Source organism: Anopheles coustani, chromosome 3 (assembly GCF_943734705.1).
Source record: "Anopheles coustani chromosome 3, idAnoCousDA_361_x.2, whole genome shotgun sequence".
NCBI lineage: Eukaryota > Metazoa > Arthropoda > Insecta > Diptera > Culicidae > Anopheles > Anopheles coustani.
The window spans coordinates 92,419,198-92,441,213 of record NC_071288.1 but is presented as its reverse complement, the minus strand read 5'-3'; the positions used below and the strand labels follow the sequence as shown (position 1 = coordinate 92,441,213).

The following is a 22,016-nucleotide window of genomic DNA, read 5'->3' as shown; positions in this document are numbered from 1 at the left end:
GGCTTTTATACTTAAGCCTTTCCTAGTTAGCTTTGAGGTAAGGGGCAGATTTTCTTTCTCACAGCTGTAAGGGCGGACAAGAACACACAACGGGTGTTTGTTCAATAAAATTGTTTACAGTATACGATTTACCATAGCGTTTTCTTAGTTAATACAACCTAATCGTGTTTTATCGATTCGTTACGAAAGTATAAATTCAACCATTAAGCATTAAGGCTCTCAAAGTGCTGTTACATTTATCGGACAAGACGAAAAAAAGTTGTTACATTTTTTTTGTAGGGAAAATCAGCTTTCGGCAAGCATGATTTCAATTTCCAGGTAGGTGAAACTTGACAACAATATAGTATAACATAGAACGGAATGAAAGTTCAATCCTTTCATTGGTAAATTACACAATCCTAAAAAGAATATGTTAAATTTGATTTGGTACATATTTAAAGAACTTGTTAACGAAACTTATGAAGCAAAATTGGTGAGCAACATATTCTAATTCGAAGCAAATTTTATGAAATTCGGTTAACCCACCGGCACTTTGGTTGTTGGTAGGGAAATCATTTTCGGAAATGAGGTACATATTGTTATGCCGGTCGAGACTATCTACCCAGATCAAACAAGGGTTCGATTTCCTACACTTTTCCGCCTATCGTTCCAACCTCACGGCATAAACAAATCCTCTTAAAAGGTTCGTTGAGAACATTTAAATATTTAACAAACTCCTGATACCAACCGCGCGGTTAATGTATCTCCCTCTCTGTACATCATCCACACAGCTGACCTCTGGCCATCCAACCCTTCTCTATGTGTCAACACCAAACCTGTAGAGCTCCGAAGCTGAGTGGTGTCAGTTTTGGACAGAAAGGGGACGCACGAGCCGACAAACTTTGTGGACTTTCGAGATGACTCGCATCCTTCACTCACCTTCCAGTTGATGGAAGCCCATTTCGAGATTGTGTTTGACATTTTCCATCCTTCCCAGCCGTCAGCACATTCACTCGTTCGGGTTGATATTCACTCAACATCTGGCGAAGGATCGCGTTCATATATCGTCCTATCGCGTTTCGAGTTAAGCGCTTTTATCTTGATGGAATTATACATGTATCGAGCTCGCTCCATCCGCAAACCGGCTGGGGCGGCCGTTTAATGTGAGTCACTTGGAGGTCTCGTCCGGGAAAAGGTTCACCTCGTCTAGGCCATGGGGAGATAGGCGGGAATCGGGGAAAGAAAATGGCATAATTAATCTATTCAGGCAAAGGTAAATTAAACGAAACACGACAAGTCTAATTCAATCTGGTCTTTCCTGGGTTCGCTTCGGTTCGAGGCTCATCAATCGGTTACTTGTATCTTCATCACAACCATTCCTGGCAACGTCGCTCGGGTCTACCACATCTGCCACCCGGTGAGGACATCGGTCGATGGTTGTAGTAGTCCAAAGTCGAGCCGTCGTTAGCTGCTGTTGCCTCTAAACCGTCCAGAACTTCTGCCTGTAGGAGGAATGGAGGTGCTGGTGGTCGTTGGCCCGTGATGATCGCTCCCGGGTCTCGTGAACGGTGGCGACATCTGATGACAAATGATGTGCCGCTTACAAATTGCCTCGGATGGAATTAATTTTGCAATTTTCCAACGACCACCGAGCGCAAAACCACAGCGCGAGACGTTTCCCCTCGGAGCGGATGTGATCGATGAGGTTTGATTGGAAGGTTATTTAGCTGGCGCATGTGTTTTTGTGTGTGGGTGTTTGTGTCGAGAGAAAGGAAGCTGAGGAACATTACTGATAATAGAGCCAGATGGTTGATGGCCAACGCCCCGGATGTAGGTTGATTTCCGGTCGAGTTTTGCACCGTTTTCCGAAGCAATAGCTTCCCGAACGACTTGTCCGGATGTTACCGGATGTCGGGATTTTGTGGTTGCTTCCGGTTGCTTGGTATTAGTTGCCATTTGTACCTTAAAGAAAAAATTAGGCAGATCCTGACAGTGTTCTAGCGCTTTAAAGATGGTGGATAAAATAGTTTAAATTGCAAATTGTTGCATTAATTACACCGAAATTAGTTTATAATCCCATAATTTTAGTAGTCTCTAATCTTAGTATCTGAATAAAGTCTATGTTTTATAATATTTACGTAGCTAGAACTTGATATAGTATACAGTTAAAATCCATTCAGAATTTCCAAATTCCATAAATTTAATTATATCTTTTTGTTTAACCTTATACCAGAAATCGTCTATTTTTGAAAGCCAGGAAATTCACTGGACTAATATGGAACTGACTTTTTCAAAGAAACAAACAAAAAGGAAATCATGACCAACGCACATCCAGATTCGATGTAAAACCATATGTCCGCTGTTCACTACCGGAACAGTTTTGATTTTTACTTTTCTTTTGCCTCAACCCGAACGAACGTCCAATACTTTGACAATCTGCCGCCTGCCAAACCGGACATGGACATCGACCGTCTGTCAGACGACACACAGAAACATCGAGAGGTCCTGGAAGGGCAACATTCAGATCACCAGATGGAACGAAACACGGATCGGTCGGTCGGTCGGTTGATTAGTTTCTTATCGGGTACCGCGTTGTCACGGCAACATTGTTCAAATGTCCTACCGTTGATTGATGGAATGGTCCACGAAGGAGAAACATCCGGCCGCAAATTGGGGATTTGAGGTTGTGGGGAATGTTTTGTGAATATTCACGTTCCAATGTAACCATTCTCAAACAAAAACGAACCGATGAGGCTGGAGGGGCTGATGATTGAAGGCTGCTCGGTGTGGAATCAAAAGAGACAGAGACGAGTTTTCGGTATTCGATTGGGATGCCCTTTTCGGGTTGGAAGTTAGAATTTTCTTTTTTCGGTAATGCTAATTAAGGACATCGATGTGGAATGATGAGTTTTTGAGGGAAGGAAATCGGTTACCAATTTGCGGTGAACAGGACTGTTCCTGTTCGAACACGAGTTCCTGGAATAGGCGGCTAACCCTTTTTCCCAAATTGGCTTTTGATGAATGTTTTGATTAGTTTTGGCCGTTTCCTGTACTGTCATCATCTTTACCCCAAAGGAAAAACAAAGGAAACTTTGTTAAGATATCACAAAAGGGTGGGGACTGTGTTTTTTTTAATAAATAAATAATCAACAAACAGTTTAGCAACCAATAAGAGTCGAACTAGTTCCTCCGGAGTGGACTTAGGCGACGGCACTATTGGCCGGGTAGATGCACTGGTACGCCTTGAAGGCCGTCTCGCACGGGTTGGCCTCCTTGTGGTTGCACTTCTTGACCAGCGCCTCCACCTTCGACTTGTCGTGGTCGACCGACAGCTTCTCGATGACCGTCTTCTCGTCGATTTCGCCGGCGCTCGTCATGAAGCCGGCCTTCTCCAGGAAGCACTTGGCGAAGCACTTGGTTTTCTCGTCGGCTCCGGCAAAGTCGCCGCCCTTCAGCTTGGCCGCCGTCTCCGGCGGAACTCCCGTCGACTTCACGCACTCGGCCGCGTACCCTTCGGCCTTCTTCTTCTGGTCGACCGTCAGAGCCTGTAACGAAACGAAAAGATGTCAAACATACATCCCTCAGGACCCGGTTCGTTTCTTCGACTTACGAAAGTTCCAGCGATCAGCGCAACGACGGCGATGGCGACGAAAGTCTTCATGATGACGTGGGGAATCGGTTTTTGTTTACCGGTTGACTGATTAGACGACTGCAGGCGATTGACTGATGCTGGATCGAAGACACACGGGCGCTTTATATACAACCCAGGTTCTAGTCCCCTTCCAGTGGCGATTCCAGTGATTAGTGCGCTCTAGAACGATGTTGAAGCTCGTGTTCTAACGCGCTACCCAGCGCGGGTTCGATCTCTAGTAGCCGTCAAGGTGGGCTAGCAGAGTCAATGGCCTCGGTGTCAGTCACCGGAGCTTGACAGCCTGAGTTACGGCGGAAGGTTGATGCATTTGCACTATGCACTTCCTCGGCGCACTCGCTATACCTTGATGACAAACGGAAGCCGGTTGAGACGTCAAACATCTCCACGATAAATTGAGCTAAGATGAAAATAAAAAAAGGGCGAAACAAAAATTACATAACACACACACACATTGTTTAAAACTACATTAAAAAACAAAACCAAAACTAAAACAAGCGGCACAAATCGTGTAGCGAACAAAACATCGCATACGATAAAAGATAATTAACCTATCAAAGTGCAAAACCAGATAAGGCACTCGGACCTTGAACTTGAACTAGTAAAAACAATGTATCGCTCGCCGCCTCGCTTGGCCAGGTCGGTCACGCTGGTCACGCCATTCGCGTGATTGGTGCGGTTAGCCGCGAAATTCACTTTTATCACGCCTTCCTACACCATTTTGTTTCGTGCTCTCCGTCTCGTGTCCCGCGGCAGCTTGCCTGCCTCCGCCGGCGGGTGATTAGTCGGGTGATCGGCGTCTGTGGTGGGTCGGTCGCGGCGATAGCTGGTTCTGGTTAACCTACATCCTGGTTACAAGGTAATGAATCAGGTCGGAGGAGATGAAGCGCGAAATGGAAATGATTAATTCGCCGAGAACAAGTCGTCTTGGAAGACACGGTAGAGTGCACATTTCCGTCAAATGACGCATTAAATCGATTTCTATGTATTTATTTCAAGTTGTCTAAGAATGTTTGAAAATAGAAAAAATTATACTATAAGTAGTTTAGAAACTGTAATGCTTAGTTAATTCTGACATGATCTAGTTCAAATAAAATATTTGAAGGAAAAACCTAAATTCACAAATTAATGAGTAAAAGTTTTAAATTAGATTTATTAATAACACCTTATATTATTTAAATAAATAAAATATGTAAAACGATTTAACTTTACTTCGTGGCTAGTTTTGATTAAAATTCAATTTGGTAACATTTCATTTTGATTACATTTCATTTAAGTGTTATGCGATTCATTTGTCCTCAACTTGTAATTAATTTATGTGTAAATGTAACAAACATTTCATAAAAAAGCTTAACTTCCTCCAAAATGTTTGGGCTGGAATTTATTAGGGAAACTATTCAGAAACTGTTTGAGTTTTTCCAGTAATATTGTCTAGTGGGTTCAACCCCGATGAAGGCAATAACAAACTGGTTTTAATTAGAGAAAACAATTCAAAAAAACAAGCGCAATGAGTGAAAACCCATCCATCTAAACACCAAATAAACAAAGAGGACAACGTATGAATGTTTGGGCGGAAGTTCCGGACTTTATTACCATGGACAGGCATTCGCCCTCCATTGACATTACAAAACTGAAAAAAGCGACGACCGCGAGTGGCGTAACAACACTACACTGATCGGTTTGGGGCATCAATTATTGTCGCGCTGGATAATTGCACAAATTATGCACGACAATAAATGGCACACGGGGTTGTTTCTGCGCTAGCGTTTGGGGGAGGAAGTGCGTGGAAAAGGGGTGGAACCAGTACACACGTGATGCATATGAGCAATGCTTCGTTTGCACACGAAAACCTCAAACCCTCCCGATAGCGATCGATTGTGCGGACTAGCGTGAAAATGAGTTCCAAATTATTTACAGCCCAAATTCCAACCCTCCCAAATAAGTGGAGGAGGGGTGGGGGGTATGTAAGTGGTGGCTGCACCCGCCCCTTCGTTTCTCCTACGTACCGAATATTAATTGCACTAGGTTGCACTGTCAAAAATATCATAACCCACTTTTCAGAGTAATAAAAACTACCCTAAAAGTATTGGACATGATCACGATCACCTACAAAATGACAGAACGTGTATGGGAGCTAATTAACCCTCCCTCCCTCGAGGGTGCATCGAGTTTACGTTTACATTCCGATAGTTATAACGTTTTTCTAGCCTGAAGCATCTACTCGCCGCGAGGTGGAATGTAAATTTTCCATCATCTGGTGCTAAATTAACTCCTTAACTGGACATCCCCCCGCTCTGGGCTGTTTGGATCAGGGATGACAAACTCATGATGAAATTGTTTGGTTTTCTTGATTAAAAGTGAGATTTTATTGTGATCGTTAGTTCACAAGTTAAGCAAAAATATGTTTACGAACTATTTCATTAGAAAAATAATGCTGAAAGGATCATTTTTACTATGTAAAACTATTTTTAAAACCTCAACAAGTCAAGCATTCTTGAGAGAGATTCGATAGCTCTTTTATTGAGCAATAACTTTCAGAAAAAATGTAAACAAAACAGGTATCCAAATATAAACATATTTGTAAACAAAAAAATGCAAACAAAATAGGAATTGAAATATAAACAAATTTCATTGAAAATAGTATGCACCTTAAGATTATAATTCAATAAGTTACAATAAATGTATAACTTGTAAGTATAACTTAATGTAAAGTGTGCAATTTGCCTTCACTGGGCCTTGATAACAATTTAGATTAAAACAGCTGATGAACAGCTGTTCTCTCCAAATGTAAGTTCGATGTATGCCTCACCTCCACGGACATTTCTATTTGTATCAATTCTATGAGTGCCTGTGTGTTAATTACTTAACAACAACTCATCCCAGAAACAGTATTCTAGTTGCACTTTTAACAATTGTGCTTAGTGCCATTTGCCATTTTAATTCGGTTTTAATTATCTTCACCCATCCGGGAGCCAGGGTAAGGTGGATAATTTTCACCGGAAAAGCTCTTTTAATTACGGCATTTGCCGTTCCGCTGTTCTAATCAACTGTCGACACGGGATGGAGAACCTTCTTTCTTCAAAGCCTCACTCAATCCAATCTCCCAAAAGGGATGGTGGAGGGATGCTTTCACTAATCGCGTGGGTGAAAGACGAACTAGATCCGACACATACACACGCTTTTTCCGTTCCCGTGGGTTCTTGGAGTGGGTTCCACCTCCACCACCGCAATGATTGTATTTAATTGCCACACATTTTAATAGCGCCTATTGGTATCATTTAACGGGCAATTTCGTTCGACATTGAATTGAATTGTCGATTGAATTGCGGTTGTCGCGCGGAACAAGAGAATGGTGAAGTTTGGGATGCATGAGAGGTATGTTGTGGGTGAGAGGGAAAGTCTTCCTGTCGTAATTGCAGGACATTTATGATCATAAAATATGTTAGATCGATATTGGTTTATGCGAATCTCTTTACAACTGGCATAAACTGTTACTGTTCAAGCTTTCTTTGGTGTAATAGAACATACTTAATCCCATTTATAACAAAGTAAACATGTTGAGTTTTAAAATAAGAAAAGTTATTCGGGTGATTTAAATAATCCTCTTCAATTTTCCCTTCAAGATCAATAAATACTCAGTAATAAAAACGCCAAACAAACAATTTAAAGAAAATGAAAATTCAATTAAAGCCAGTATAAATTTGCCTGTGAAGAAAGGTGCTAGAAGCAATTCTAATGAGTTTCTTATCTCTATGACTGTCACATTAAGGGCACGGCAGTGCTGACAGGGGTGGTAATAATAAATTTTCATTTAACATTCGTTTAATATCCAACCTCATGCTTTTTGATAAGAAAATGATTGCATGCAACTAATCATGTTGCTTTATGACACTATAAAAGAAGCCTACCCGGAGTCTAGGGAAGTCATAAGTCAGCTAGACAAACCTAACCTCACAATACCAACAATGAAGACCTTCGGTACTCTAGTCATCGCCAGTGCTCTGATTGCCTGCGCCGTTGTGAGTTTGCTTTAGTGATGCATCTTACAATGTCTTGCAGTTCGGATATTTGTTATAACTCTCTCTCTCTCTCTATTTCGTTAGGCCCTCATCACCGACGAACAGCGTGAAGCGGCCCGCCAGCTGGCCGGTAAGTGTATGCAGCAGACCGGCGCCTCGGAGGAGGAGGTGAACCGTCTCCGCTCGGGGGACACCGAGAACACGGACCGTGACACGCGCTGCTTCGTGCAGTGCTTCTTCCACGGAGCCGGTTTCGTCGACGCCGACGGCAACGTGCAGAAGGCGGAGCTGACAGAGAAGCTGGCGTCCGAGTACGGCCAGGAGAAGGCGGAAGAGATGGTCGCCCGGTGCGGTGACAACGCCGGTCCGGATGCCTGCGAACGGTCGTTCCGTCTGCTGGAATGCTACCTGGCGAACCGCGCCACGCTGATGTTCTAAGACCGCCTGGAACCTTCCCTTTTTCCCCATGATGACGGCGAACGCTCCCTACGAAAGTTTCCCCAAACAAACCCTCAGTCAGGCGATGCCCCAGCACCGGAACCGACGTAGACGGTGTGATAAAAACAATAAAAATATGCTCCCCCAAAACGAAGGAGAAAGTTGCCCGTGTCAGTTGTCTTTGGCCCTCCGATCGGAACGTCTAGCTGAAGAAAAGATGCTTTCATTTCGGGTCCGGTTTTGGGCTTTTGACTTTTCGGTGGTAGACCTCCCAAATTCCCCTTTCTCGCATCAGTTTTAATTTGACTATCGGATGGTGAATATGGCGCGGTTCGATCTGCTTTCGGTGCTCGCGATCGCACTGACCACCATTAGCCTATTAGCACCGAGCTGCGTAAGTGATCGCTCCAGAACGCCTGCTTCAGGAGAAACCTGCCTTAGTCGCTCTGCCACCCGCTGACCCAATTCTTAAATCGCGTGTGTCAACAAACAACTTCTTCTCCCTCCCCGCAGCATGGCCAAGACATTCTCGGCTCGTACTTTCGGTGCCGCAACGAGTTCGACATCGAGCCGAGCGTGTTCGATGCCCTGCGTGCGGGCAACTTTTCCGTGCGCAACTCGTTCGTCGAGGTACTGGATAGACACCCCTCATGGTCAAGGGTTTCCTTGCATGCCTCTTTATAACGTTTCCCTCTGCTTGCAGTGCTTCGGAGAGTGCTTCGTCAAACGGGCCGGGTTCATGAATGACGACTTCACCTTCAACCGTGACACGATCACGCGCTTCACCAACCGCTTCGTGTCGAAGGAAAACTCCGAGCTGGTGTACGAGCGGTGCACGGCGGACGTCACGCCGACCTTCTGCGTGACCGCGTTCGATGTGTATCAGTGCATCTACGAGCATATCTACGAGAAGTGGAACACCAGGAAGTAGCGTACGATAAGAGGCTGATACGAAATAAAAAGAACGGTCCTTCTTGGGAAATGAACAAACCTGTTCGGTGGTGTGTTATGCAGATTGCATCTTTGTTTTTGGGAGCAATCCGAAAGACTTCAAACGGTTTGTGGCGCCACCTTAGAGATCTAACCTGGGGTGGAATATTGAATTCCAGTCCCGTCCGGAGTTATCGATCGATTGGGAGCATCGCGATCGGGGCAACCAGAACCGTTATGTTCCCTACATTTCGCTTCCGTCGGAGCGTCGGACTACGAGAAAGCGGCCTGTGAGGGGAGGGAGTCTAAGTGCCAAACAGAGAGCGAATGTAAACCGGTAGCGGACTGCTTGGACTGCTTGGACTGGACAGACGCAGAACGTTGTGTGCATACACCGAAATAACATGCGGCCTCTCCTTTCGACGCCTCACGTATCGCAACTCTTGGGTGGCGAAAGAAAGCAGGAAGACAAGACACGCGAGTCATCTTGGTCGAACTCCCAAGGTTCGACGGCCAGCAGGTGTCTGGACCGGCAGCGCAAGACGCAGTCGGCCTCGGACCATCGATCGATGCTGGACGGCAAATTGCGTGCGTGAGTGAGTGAAGTCTTTCAACAACAACCTAAAGCAGGTCAAGTGCGCGCTTCCGTCGGTGACAATCGCTGTTTTCGAAGGGGTGATAAACCACACGCTTCGGTTCTGTTTGCGCAAAGAGAAAGTGTTAAACAATGAGGTGCTCCGAGAGGTACTTTGGTTTGTTGCTGATCGTTGCGCTTGTTCTTGTCCTTCCCGAGAGTGGCTGCGTAAGTAGAACCTTCCATTGGAGGCGCTAACCCGATTCCCCGGGATTGATTGTGGTGTTGCTAATGGTTCTTTCCGTGTTGTGACAGTTGGCGCAAGACTTCAAGGGAGCGATCGATCACTGCACGAAAGACTTCGACCTGGATATGGACATAGTGGTGTCACTCAAATATGGTGACTTTACCGAGCGTGATCCAATGATTGAGGTATGCTCAGATATTACTCCCGGTGTCATATGTAAGCAACGACCTCTTCTTCTTTCGACTTGCAGTGCTTCACTGAGTGTTTGATGAAAAAGTCCGGCTTCATGTACGACGACTACACCTACAACAAGACGCTCATCATCGGCTTCGCCGGACGCTATCTCGAACCGGAGGGGGTACGTCCTAAATTACAGTGATTTACTTGCTGCGTTTGTAACGTTTCTCAAACGATCGGACCTTGTGGTGGTTTCTTTCTACTTCCCTCACACACCTCTAGGCTCAATCCGTCTACGATAACTGTATCGATCGCTTCGGGCAGACGGTGTGCGTCACCGGGTTCGAGATGTACCAGTGCATCCACGAGACGGCCGTGTCCGAGTGGGTCTCGAGCAACTTCTAGCGAAAGGGAGTGTGTGGTGTCATCGTGACGGGCTCCGAATTTTTAGAAGATCATGGCCGTGCCAAGGAATCTGCAATGCAAAGGAAAGAGAGAAGTCTGCTTCCGGCACGAAAATGCATCTCCGAAGTCGATGGTGGAAGTCGATTACCGTGTAGTTTTAAGCTAATCTATAAGAGTTTGTGGAACCGTGTGTGTGAGTGTGCATATCATTGTCGTATGTCCAAACCCCCTCTAGCTTTAAGTGCAACGCAAAACCAAAAACGAATGACTTTTGACTATTCCAACGTTAAATAAAAGCCTCTTCGATAGTGCGAATGGATAGGGGTTCTTGAAAGCGCTCTCGAAGAAACTCAATCCAAACTTGAAGATCTCTTCGGTTCTAGGCTCTTCTCGCTCACCCACCTGCGTCACGCTCGAGCACATCGAAAAGATGGATTTAGAAAAATCATTCTCAAAATAATAGCATCAACCATGGCAGATCTCCATAACCGACCGGGTCGCTGAAGGTCGACCCGCGATTTGATGCGCAGATAGTAATTATTTGACCATCATTTGCGTGCGATTACCCGACACACCGTCCGGCCGAAGTGGGATGAGACTTCTATTTTGATTTTTCGGTGGACGGCCTATAAAAGAGCTTCGACAGGCGTCGATGGAGCGTCAGTTGGTTTTGGAAGTTTTCGCAAAGATGAAGTTGCTGCTGATTCCCGTGTTGTGCGTTGTGGCGATCGCCGCTGGACAGGTACGGCCATCGAGCGTGCTGGTTTGGAAGGTTTTGTGAGTAGAGGTGTTTGACCGTGTTGCGCTTGTCCCACACAGCCCCTCACCGAGGGTCAGATGAAGAAGGCGGAAGGCTTCGCGCTCGGGTGTCTCGAGCAGCACAAGAGCCTCAACAAGGAACATCTGCTGCTGCTGAAGGACGGTGACTTCTCGAAGGTGGACGCCGAGACGAAGTGTTTCCTGCGCTGCTTCCTGCAGGAGGCCAAGTTTATGGACGCCTCCGGCAAGCTGCTGAGCGACTACGCCATCGAGCGGCTTTCGCTGAGCCGGGAAAAGTCCAAAGTGGAGGAGCTGGTGAAGAAGTGCAGCGTCGCGGAGGGCGAGGATAGTTGCGAGACGGCGTTCAAGGCGGTCGAGTGCTACCACCGGGAGAAGGCATCGCTCCTGTGAATTCGCTGGCGCAAGAATGATCGCCAGCTAAAGTCTGAAACCTGAACCTTGAGCAAATTAAATGTGATCGTTTTCCAGAAACAAACATTAAAATGTGTGTGTTTTTCCCCACAAGTCCGCTCGAATATAATTCCTAAAGCATTCTTCCCGCAGGGAAGTGACCGGAAACGGGCTTGTTCCATTTTATTGCTGTCCCTCAGGGTCCAAAACTGTCGCTAGACTTGTGTACTGCAAAACGAAAAACAAGTCCACAGCCATTTCCGTCGGTTAATTTCAATCTTTTCCACCATGTTCCGAGCCGGAACACACACAGCCCCTCACCGAGGGTCAGATGAAGAAGGCGGAAGGCTTCGCGCTCGGGTGTCTCGAGCAGCACAAGAGCCTCAACAAGGAACATCTGCTGCTGCTGAAGGACGGTGACTTCTCGAAGGTGGACGCCGAGACGAAGTGTTTCCTGCGCTGCTTCCTGCAGGAGGCCAAGTTTATGGACGCCTCCGGCAAGCTGCTGAGCGACTACGCCATCGAGCGGCTTTCGCTGAGCCGGGAAAAGTCCAAAGTGGAGGAGCTGGTGAAGAAGTGCAGCGTCGCGGAGGGCGAGGATAGTTGCGAGACGGCGTTCAAGGCGGTCGAGTGCTACCACCGGGAGAAGGCATCGCTCCTGTGAATTCGCTGGCGCAAGAATGATCGCCAGCTAAAGTCTGAAACCTGAACCTTGAGCAAATTAAATGTGATCGTTTTCCAGAAACAAACATTAAAATGTGTGTGTTTTTCCCCACAAGTCCGCTCGAATATAATTCCTAAAGCATTCTTCCCGCAGGGAAGTGACCGGAAACGGGCTTGTTCCATTTTATTGCTGTCCCTCAGGGTCCAAAACTGTCGCTAGACTTGTGTACTGCAAAACGAAAAACAAGTCCACAGCCATTTCCGTCGGTTAATTTCAATCTTTTCCACCATGTTCCGAGCCGGAACACGCCAAAGCTCCAGGAAACGCCCCGAGCAGGCCATTCACCAGAAGATGAGTCTACTGTGCAAATGATAAACACAAGAACCGGCTGGATACCGCAAACCATCGGTGGAACACAATCGTTCACAAAAGGCGGACCACAACTGTGGGCGTCTTTCGGACATCAAAGAGGACTTTTCACTGTGCGTTTGTTTCCATTTGTCCAGCTCCAAAGTGCATCCTGTGGTTTGAAAGCATTGTCACTAATGTTGGCCTCAAGAACCGGCACGCAAACAAAGCAAACATCATCAGGAGGAGGTACAGATAGATGTAGCAGAAAAATAAGCGGCCATCCTAAGTAAGTTATCAATTACTGCTGGAAGATTTCCTTCTCGCAAATCCATCTCTTGCGCTGCGAGCGGCGGCTTTTTGCTGCGGTCAAGGTTTTTTTTGAATGACTCGTCCTTCAGCCTCCGGTTTCTTGAACTCAAAGTAAAAAAGAATTGTTTTTTCCGGCTTCTACGCCAAACACAACGATAGCCCACTGTGGCGCGAAATATGGTTGTCATTTTTCTTACGCCTACTTTGTCGACGACGCTTGCTTGATCTTTCTAACCGTGTTTTTTCCGGCTTTTCTTTATTTCTTTCTCTTCCCCACTCGCTGGTGCCCGTTTCATTTACTTTTGCCCCACACGCGTCCACGACTTACTAGCAAATCATTTTCCGGAAACAATTTTTCCTCGCTAAGCAGGGTGCCAGGAAATAAGGCACACACAAAAATGGGGCAACGCAACGAAGCACTTGCCGAGAAAACCGGAGCGGCCGGACAATGGGCATTCAATTTTCCACCCACATGACGGAGTAATTGCGAAACGTTTCCTCCGGGTTTTCCTGCACTTACACTTCCTGCCTCTTTTTTCTCTTCTTTCGGACGTTTCTGGGAACCTGTTTTTCCAACGCGTCGTCGAGTGATTACGCTTCCTGTTGGCGTGTAATCTGAAACTGACCGTGAAGATGATGATGAAGTAGAATTTAGATCGATACTCGGTTTGTTTATGGTATAAAACGAATTTTCCAAGAATAACTTGCTAAGTTTTAAAAGAAAGAAGGTATTTATTGTGAAACATTGGAAGAAAATGGTGTTCATACTAAATAAAACCAGCATCCCTCAAGTATCCAAGATGGCATGCGATAAATCAGTCCTCCAACCAACCGGTACACAATCTAACAAAGCCGGAACCGGGCTGCCGGTCGTTTGACGTTAGTAATTGGATAGTTGCAAGAATGAAAAAGAAAAACGAAATAATAATGACGGCAAGAGGATGAAAAAAAAAATTGGTGGTAAATACGGAAGCATAATCCCAAGAAACAAATTAAAACAGAAGCGGTATCTGGTACGTGCACTTGTGCCGGTCGTCCATTGACGCCGAGGCCGGGTTTGCAGCCGTCGTCTACTTCCGGACCGGTTTTCGGGAACCTGGTTGACCTGTGTGTCTTGAGGGAGTTGTCATCGGCCGAAAGTAATTTCACGGTCAGTGCATTTCTAATCTATTTACATTTTCCCGAGCAAGCGTGGAGGCAAGCTGGCCAGCTCCACGAACCCAAGGGAAGCATAGTCTTGAGTCATTCGATTTGCGACTAATCTACGCCCGGAGATTAGAAATAGTCCGTCAAAGGCCATTGCTAAAGGGTCTTGAGAGAATAGGATTTCTAACGCGTTTGAAAGGTAGAAAGTGAAGGGCAACAATGTAACAGCTTAGAAAGCATGCTCAGGTATTTGCGGAGAATCTTATCGGATTGCAGCCGATGCTCGAAGGCGATGCAGATAATGTCTGATTGGCTTGCACCAACCACCCGGAGGTATCTACGAGGTTCAGAATTATACGAATAATCAAGCACATTCTTAAGCCCGTTACGTACCGTTACCATTCCGGAACGATGAGTCGTAGAAATGGTACGTTAAATCAGTGCTGAACGACTTTGCACCGGTTCCCACGTCCTTCGGGAGGACTTATCACTGCAGGATGGCAGAAGAATGATCCATCCACCGGTCGTGACTTTCCCTTCCTTTGCCTTGGAGGACTTTCGCCAGACAAAGCTCCAGTTCCAGGAATGATCGGTTGAAGTTCTACCACTCCGGTCACTGCGAAGACCAGCAAGCGCCTCTCGCACACACGAAGCAAAATCAAGAAATCCTATTGCTGCAATTGCAGCGTCCGAACCCATACAACCGTTCGGGATTATGGAGTAGAAATGGACTCATCAGGGAAGGATCTCTCCGTAGCACACAATTCCGAGCGTTAGTGCACCGTCAGGGCAAAATAAATCACACTCCAACACGGTGTGCTTGGCTCGTGTATTTTGCTCTATTTTCCCCTCATTCTATATCTCTTTTCCACCCTCTACAGGTTATGAAAAAGTACGGTGCAAGGACTCATCGTGCTGTGCTTTATTAAATTTTGATAAATCGATTGTACAACGAGCGGGAGCGAGATAGAACCTTTGCAGAAAACGGTGTCCTACTCCGGGGCTCCAACTCATGCAGTTGCAAATCTGATTCACAAAGCGTTTCACCGGCTGCAAATGGCCGGAATCGGGGCAACATATGAGCTCGATACAGCTCAATCTGTATCCCCACTCTCGGTACTCCAATACACCGGATAGCCGGAGCAATATAAGGTGCTTAACCTTTTGCCAATAAATGTGTTTCCTGCTTGGTTTGCATCGTTGTAACGATGCCGGTCGGGCTTCCGGCTCAATTGCATCGAGCATGAAAAGTCGTCCAATGTATTTTAGGTGCAATCGGGTAGGAAGGTGTCGGTATGATTTCGGTTGAAATTTGGCATCGATCGGGCGAAATTGGAACGTATAACCAATATCTGGGAAGGGAAGTAGACGATTTGAGGTGTCATGAACTAATGTAAGCCACAGATGGCGCAGTTCGACACTGCGGACAAGGAGGTTAGTATGTCGTAAGTCAAGAGGTATTGATCAGTTTTATTGGATTCTGTTTTACCTTCAATGCATATCATTGTTTTACATGTAGAATTTGTAATTTTCACCATCTTTCATTGCTTACTTTTGTTTTATTGCGTTTGCTTATGGTTTTGTAGTTTTTTGTTTTAAGTTATTCGTTAATTTTTGTTTATTTTAAAATATTAAATAAGTTTGTAGATCTGTATTTGATCTAAGTTCTGGTTGAGTATAGAGAAAATTCAAGAAATCCGTCAAAGAATATAATCGATCCAGAATTTGTTTCATCTTGGTTTTGTAGTTTTTTATTTTAAAATATTCGTTAATAAGCAGTTAAGTTTGTTGATCTGTTTTTGATTTACTTTGTGGTTGAGTATCAAGAAAATTAAAGAAAACCGCCAAAGAATATATTCGATCCTGAATTGGTTTAGTCTTGAAGATATAAGAATAAGTTATTACTAATATTTTGAGAATGTTTTCTCTCGATTTAGTTTTTGTTGTTTATCAAAACACTTCATGCTAATATGTTTTATGTTATATAAAACGTTTTACAATTTTTATCTTTATGACAAAAAAGGGTACAGTTCATAAAAATAGAAAAGTCCACTTTTTAACGACATTTCATTGGAAGATAAAAACTTCAGCTTCGAGCATGGTATCACAACAGCACATCCGCTAGGCTGAACCGGAAGTTTTTAATTGATTTCCTGTTTTTCGCTGGGATCCAATTCCATCCCTTGCAGCCTTTGTTAAACTCTTTTCTGGTAAGCTTTGCGATACCGAGGCAGTACCGAGTTTTGGTAACCTTTTTTCTATGAGGCCGGTAGAATTGAGACCAATTTCATGGGATTGGGAGGATTGGAGGATCCTCTCCCTACGTACGCTTTTCATTAGTTTACTGATAAACTTTTTACCCCTCCCTCCCCGCGTTGGATCTCACTTTCTGCATGCAAACAATCTATTGTATTGTTAGCCTCGTAGTTTAGTTTCATTTCATTACCGGACACCGGCCCAACGCTCTGTGGGTGCAGTGGAAAAGTTTGGCATTGGCAGGAAAAAGCTACAACTGCCGAAAAATTACAAAACCCTCCCAAACAGAGAGGCATTTTTGAGGTTTTACATTCTAATTCGCACCGGTGAGGCAAAGTGTTGTTCTAATTTTCGTGAAACACTACACGAGACGTAGCGGAGACGGGGTTTTCTAAGAGTGTGGTCTATGAAAGTAGAATTGGCCAGAATTTCCCCACACTCGGTGGTCGCATTCTGGAGGTTTCCCTCAGGCCCGTTCGGAAGCGGATGCTTTCCCGCATCCGGAAAGGCATCCAGTGTCAACTCCTGCTCTGTTTTTGTACAATTGTTATGCATGCTTATCGTGTTGTGTGCCTCGGGTTTTTGGGGATAAAGTTCGCACACCAAACAACTGCAAACTGCAACTGCAACATACAGCCGGAAAATGATACAGGATAGCGCCGGTTTTGATAACGTTGTTGTCGTGGTGCTTTGAATATCACGTCTGAAAAGTTTGTCTCCTTTGGGGGATGGAAAAGCTTACATTACGTTGGTTGGTTTCAGTTGTACGATTTCATGAAATAATTGTTGTGCCACTGCTTCCTACTCCCGGTCTACGGTTGTAAGTTTAATCTTTACCCGAAACTATTTCGGTTGTATTTCGGTGACATGTGATTGTGGGGATTTCCATTGGAGACTGTTCTGGTTGTGGTAATTGCATCTTTATTTTATACCTTTTAATATAAATTTTTAATTTTAAATAAAATGTAATGCAATGTCATCAAAGTAGGACAATTTTCCGCTCTCTTTAAGAATCTATAACGTCGCACACACATTAATATTTGTTGCGTTTGATACAGGTTGAAGAAAATCCGAAAGCGTTAGGTGCACGCTTCCACTTTCTACCGGTTACGTGCCGACCAGCGCTGGGGAAATAAATCCTGTCCAGAGCACTTTCCCCCTCCGTTCACCTCCGGCCAGCATCATAAATCACCCGCTACGTGCGGGTTGGTGTGAGTGAAGCGGGAAAAATTCTCCCCGCACCAAAGGACGACACGTTACGCCACGCCGATTTTCGGTCACGAAATTGAATCCATTGTCTGGCATGTTCGGATTGTCCGAAGTGAAAATGGGGTCCAGGATAAATCTCCGGCAACGTGTTGGCGGAAGGAATAGGAAATAATCGTACCCTCGCGATGCCAAAGACGCTGGCCAAAGAGTTTCCCGGTCCCGAGAAAGGAGTTCGCGTGAAAAACAAACGCGCACGCCTTTCGGCACGATTGTGACAATTTTTCTTCGGTCGTTCCATTAGCGTTGGGAACGACGTGGAAGTGAACGAATGGAGGGGAAGGATACTTCTATTTTTCGGTCCCGAAATCTGAGGTTTTCCCTCCCCCCGGAAGGAAGCGTACGCGGTGACAGTCACATGTGACGCGCTCGGTTCACCCTGAAAGAAGCTGTCATTTATCTTAAATTGTGCACAAAATTAGTTGCTCTTTCACTTTCGCCTCACGCCACGAAGTGGAAGGAGTTCGGTTTTTTTCTACGCTCTTTTGTCCGTCTGGAAATTTTCCTCGGGGGGTGGGGTGGAAAATCTGACAGTTACCGTTCGTCCTCCTGCGTGCAGGGAGGCCCCGGGTGAAGTGAAATCAATTTTCCTTATGAAAACGCGGCGAGGAAAGCCTCGTGTTCCACTGGGGACCTTTTCTCCCTCTCTGTGTGAGTTGTTTTTCCAAACCACCCGTAGATGACGGCCTGTGTGTGTATGTTTTTCCTATCAACCTCGAAAGAGTGTCGCTCGAGATCAGCGAATTCATTTGTCGTATTTTTCAATCACTTAACAACAGTTCCCGCACCGCAACATACCCCTCCGACGTGCAAGGGTGGAAAAATCGTAGGAAATCGGACTAGTGAAAGTTTTTCCTACCAAAAGTTCAATTCATCAAGCCGGTTTTCGGGAGTCGGTAAATGGCCACTTGATTGAACTCTCCGTCCGAAACGAAGGGCGAGTGACCGATTTGGGGGGATTGATTACTTTGGAAGTCATCGGAGTGGCGTTTGACGAAAAGTGACGTGACCGTGGGACCGTATTTTTCCTGGCTTGTTTTGTTTTCCCGTGGTTGTGGTCAAAGCGGGGGTTTTTTCCCTTTTTTCCCAATTTTCAACGTTCGGTTTTCCCCGGTGGACCGGTTTCGACGGAAGGAAGGCAGCGAATCAAAACCAGAATGAAGGGCTTTCCACGGGCGTGCAGACCCTTCCAAGGGGGGGAGGAAATTGGAAACCTTTTGCCTCACCGTGTGCTCGTTTGTGGTCCATTTTTCAACGGACAGTTCGAACCTTGTGATGACAGTTTTTGTTTGCTGTTCCTCTTGGGAAACGTATGCGTGTGCTCGAAACATGCGGAGATTATGAAGAAGCAAAAAAGATATAAAGTGAAAACGGCGCTTCAAAACCCCCCAATCGTCAGCACAATGAGTGTAGTTATTTGGCTGGTTGGGAAAACAAGCCTCGTTTGAAAACAGCAGGAAAGCGGTGTCGCAAACGGAGCGCACTTGTGTCCGTTTCGAAGGGTCTGCCACGCGGGATGAACTTTCGAAGCCATTTGATGCCTCGAACAGCGCTTCGAGCATTTTCCACCGCGGGTGGGCTCCACCTCCGTGCGGTCAGACGACTTTTCCCGACTGTTTGGAAACTCCAAAAAGTCGAAAAACCAGTTCAATCGTCTCGAATGGATGGCGAAGAGGGTTCAAAAATCGAGGTCACCCGAAAGTGGGTGGTAGTCAAGGTAATGAACTCCTCTTCGGACAAAATAAAATAAATAAAATTGACGATAGCAGACCCCATCGTCGTTCGCTTAATGAACCTTCCTTCGGCGGTATCCTTCCGACTGGCAAACCGGGGCTTTAATTATCAGTTGATAGCATTTTCCATTTCCTTTCGGCCCTGCAGAAAAACCCTTCGTTAATTCATTAGTTCAGCTGTACTACCGGGAAATATGGACAGGATTTTCCCATGATAATAAGCTTGTCATAATAAGGCTCCCCTCTCCCCTCACTCTCTTCCAAAGCTCGTAGAAAATATGGTGGAAACAAAACTCGGAACCACATTTTCTACAGCTACTAAGAATTATTGAGACCGTTGAATGCGTTGTCGGATCGTTAGAGCGTTTGTAATTTTATCCCTTTCGCGGAATCTTCTACCGTGGTAAGCAGTGGAGGTCAAAGTTCTCCTATTTTCACCCTTTCCAAAGGCTTCCATGCCTTTGACTTGCAATCAAGGGAAAACAACCAAACCCGGGGAGGAGAGAAAAAAATCACGTCCTGTATCCATCACCAACTTTTCCGCACCAGACAAAAGCCTTTTCCTCCTTCAAAAGATGGTTACCAAAGAGGGAAACGAGGGGTGGGGTGTTAGAGGAAGCTTTTCTCGACGTTGAAATGAAAACTGGTAACAAATTTTCACCATCACAAACAACATTATGATTTGTGGAGTTTTCTTTCGCTTTTCGGTGCTTTCGGGTGAGGATGTCTGTGAATTTTCCTTCCGAAATCCTTCATTCCTAACAATCCGTTCCATTGGGTGTTGTGATTGGTTGAAACAGGAAAGGAACCGTGGAAAAGAGGGGGGGGGTGGGGTTGAAACAGAATTCCGGAATTCTGACGTCTGTAACGTTTTTGAAAGGATACTTTGTAACTCTCGGCTTCGGCGGAAAAGGCGAAGTATTTGTATTACGTTCGCTTCAGTCAACCGGCTTCGTCGCGGGGGTGGGTGGTGAGTTTCCCAATCCCAAAATGTATCCCAATTCCTAGCCCAGACAGGATGGCGCGCGCGAACGATTTGAATGCAAAACCGGGAAAAGGAAAGAAGACGGCATCTTTGGGCCGATGGGGAAGACGCAAAGTTAAGTTAATTATCAGATGATAAATTAATGAAAATCTAGCACCGCTTTAGCATGTTTTCCCGGCTTCGGAATGAATGGACTTTGGGTGGAAAAGTAGCACGACAGGACCAGCGGTTCGCAGGGTTTTTCCTTGCTGCCGGAGGGCATCGTTACTTCGGCGTAACAATTTGTTAAATGTGGCGTCTTTATGGAGTTCGCCGTGCAATGCCACGCGCCGAGGACGCGATAATTACGCCCAAGCTGGGAAGGAGAAAATGTGGCACTTTAAGGAAATGCCCATCTTATGAAGGGAATTCCTGGTGATTTAACAAAAACACATTCCAGACAGAAAATTTCCTTCGCGGCAAAAGCGAAAAGAGGAAACGAAAAAGGACATGATTCGATAAAGAAAGAGCGAAAAGTAGGCAACGATTGGACATGAATGAAGCAAAGCCTCATCCCCAGAAGTCTTTAGTGTTGCTTGGATGTTTTTTTTAAATTTTTGTTGCGTTCTCCCAAAAATTTTCCGGCCCACGAGCCCCCGGGCGCTTCAATGGAGTCGCTGCGTGTTGTGTAAATGGTGGAATTTGTTTTGCTGCAGTTCATTAAAATTCTGCACCGTGGTACATTTTGTACTTCGTTCGTTGATGTATTGTGTGAGTTGAATGCTGTGTTTGTACGTTGTTTGCGCTTCCCATTGTATATTGTTTGTGCTTTGGAAAAAACGATAGCGTCAATATTTGAGGAATGTTGGCAATAAGTGCCAGACATATTTTTAACGGAATAGGAATTTACTAGATCACAGCACATTTTTCATGATTTTAAGCCAGCGTGCTTGAATCATAAATAGACTGAATGTTTTTTTATTGTTGATTATTTCTTTTAACAAGATTTACACAAAGGATTAATAGAATACAAATCAAAAAACACTTTTTGTAATAAATGTCAAATGAAATTTTCTCGAAAACAATGAAATAATAGAAGAATAAAGTAGAATTAATTAAATAAAAGGAGAGATCAAAAGAACAAATGGGATAAAACATGGTAGAATTGACAACGTTACTCAAAACATCTCTACAAACATCATTTGATTAACCTTTAAAGGAAATGTATCGGCGTTAATTGCTGTCAGTATCAGATCGTTCCTCAACGGTCGGACAATTTTCCTAACACCAGAGCTTCACTAACAGACACTGCCAATCAGTAACACACCTCAAGCACAAAGGAAAGTAGGATACCTTAATCGGTTTCCACTTATTGGCAGAGTATAAAATAAACATTTCGTCTCACAAAATCCCAATTTTGTGCACCTCGGAAAAGTGGTAGGTTTCGATTGCAGATTCTCAGGCAGTTAAACAAACCGTTTACGAAAGATCCCGATGTGACCAATCTTACCCTTTCGGAGGTGAAAAGGGGGAAGAACCGTATGTGTCTCCTACAGAAGTCTGAAACCATCGATACCGGTGTGGAAAAAGGGGTGGAGAAAAAGAAAGTACTCCCTATGCAAAATGCTTTCGATTTTCCATCGTTAAACTGTGAAGGCAAGGGAAATTTGATGTACTATCAGCAAGCATTTTCCAACTGCAGCACTTTCCCTAGCATTAAACCATCGGGTTGAGTTGGT

General features: G+C 45.1%; 6 protein-coding genes across 6 annotated transcripts; 5 read left to right on the top strand and 1 right to left on the bottom strand.

Moving 5' to 3' along the window:
• Positions 1-3,084: 3,084 nt before the first annotated feature.
• On the bottom strand, positions 3,085-3,640 carry LOC131258905 (general odorant-binding protein 56d-like). The gene is made up of 2 exons (XM_058260299.1): positions 3,590-3,640; positions 3,085-3,524 (listed from the first exon to the last, which is right to left on the bottom strand). Exons 1-2 carry the CDS (start codon positions 3,638-3,640, stop codon positions 3,180-3,182), a joined length of 396 nt encoding a protein of 131 aa, XP_058116282.1. The 3' UTR covers positions 3,085-3,179.
• A 3,953-nt stretch (positions 3,641-7,593) lies between these two features.
• LOC131258903 (general odorant-binding protein 56d-like) lies at positions 7,594-8,085 on the top strand. Its single transcript, XM_058260296.1, has 2 exons — positions 7,594-7,647; positions 7,732-8,085. Exons 1-2 carry the CDS (start codon positions 7,594-7,596, stop codon positions 8,083-8,085), a joined length of 408 nt encoding a protein of 135 aa, XP_058116279.1.
• A 322-nt stretch (positions 8,086-8,407) lies between these two features.
• LOC131258902 (general odorant-binding protein 56d-like) lies at positions 8,408-9,016 on the top strand. Its single transcript, XM_058260295.1, has 3 exons — positions 8,408-8,479; positions 8,599-8,715; positions 8,789-9,016. The coding sequence occupies exons 1-3, from the start codon at positions 8,408-8,410 to the stop codon at positions 9,014-9,016; spliced, it is 417 nt and encodes a 138-aa protein (XP_058116278.1).
• A 726-nt stretch (positions 9,017-9,742) lies between these two features.
• Positions 9,743-10,418, top strand: LOC131269522 (uncharacterized). The gene is made up of 4 exons (XM_058271935.1): positions 9,743-9,817; positions 9,905-10,021; positions 10,087-10,194; positions 10,296-10,418. The coding sequence occupies exons 1-4, from the start codon at positions 9,743-9,745 to the stop codon at positions 10,416-10,418; spliced, it is 423 nt and encodes a 140-aa protein (XP_058127918.1).
• Positions 10,419-11,106: 688 nt separating this feature from the next.
• On the top strand, positions 11,107-11,588 carry LOC131258904 (general odorant-binding protein 56d-like). The gene is made up of 2 exons (XM_058260297.1): positions 11,107-11,160; positions 11,238-11,588. The coding sequence occupies exons 1-2, from the start codon at positions 11,107-11,109 to the stop codon at positions 11,586-11,588; spliced, it is 405 nt and encodes a 134-aa protein (XP_058116280.1).
• A 92-nt stretch (positions 11,589-11,680) lies between these two features.
• LOC131269516 (general odorant-binding protein 56d-like) lies at positions 11,681-12,252 on the top strand. Its single transcript, XM_058271922.1, has 3 exons — positions 11,681-11,702; positions 11,789-11,850; positions 11,902-12,252. The coding sequence occupies exons 1-3, from the start codon at positions 11,681-11,683 to the stop codon at positions 12,250-12,252; spliced, it is 435 nt and encodes a 144-aa protein (XP_058127905.1).
• Positions 12,253-22,016: the final 9,764 nt, after the last annotated feature.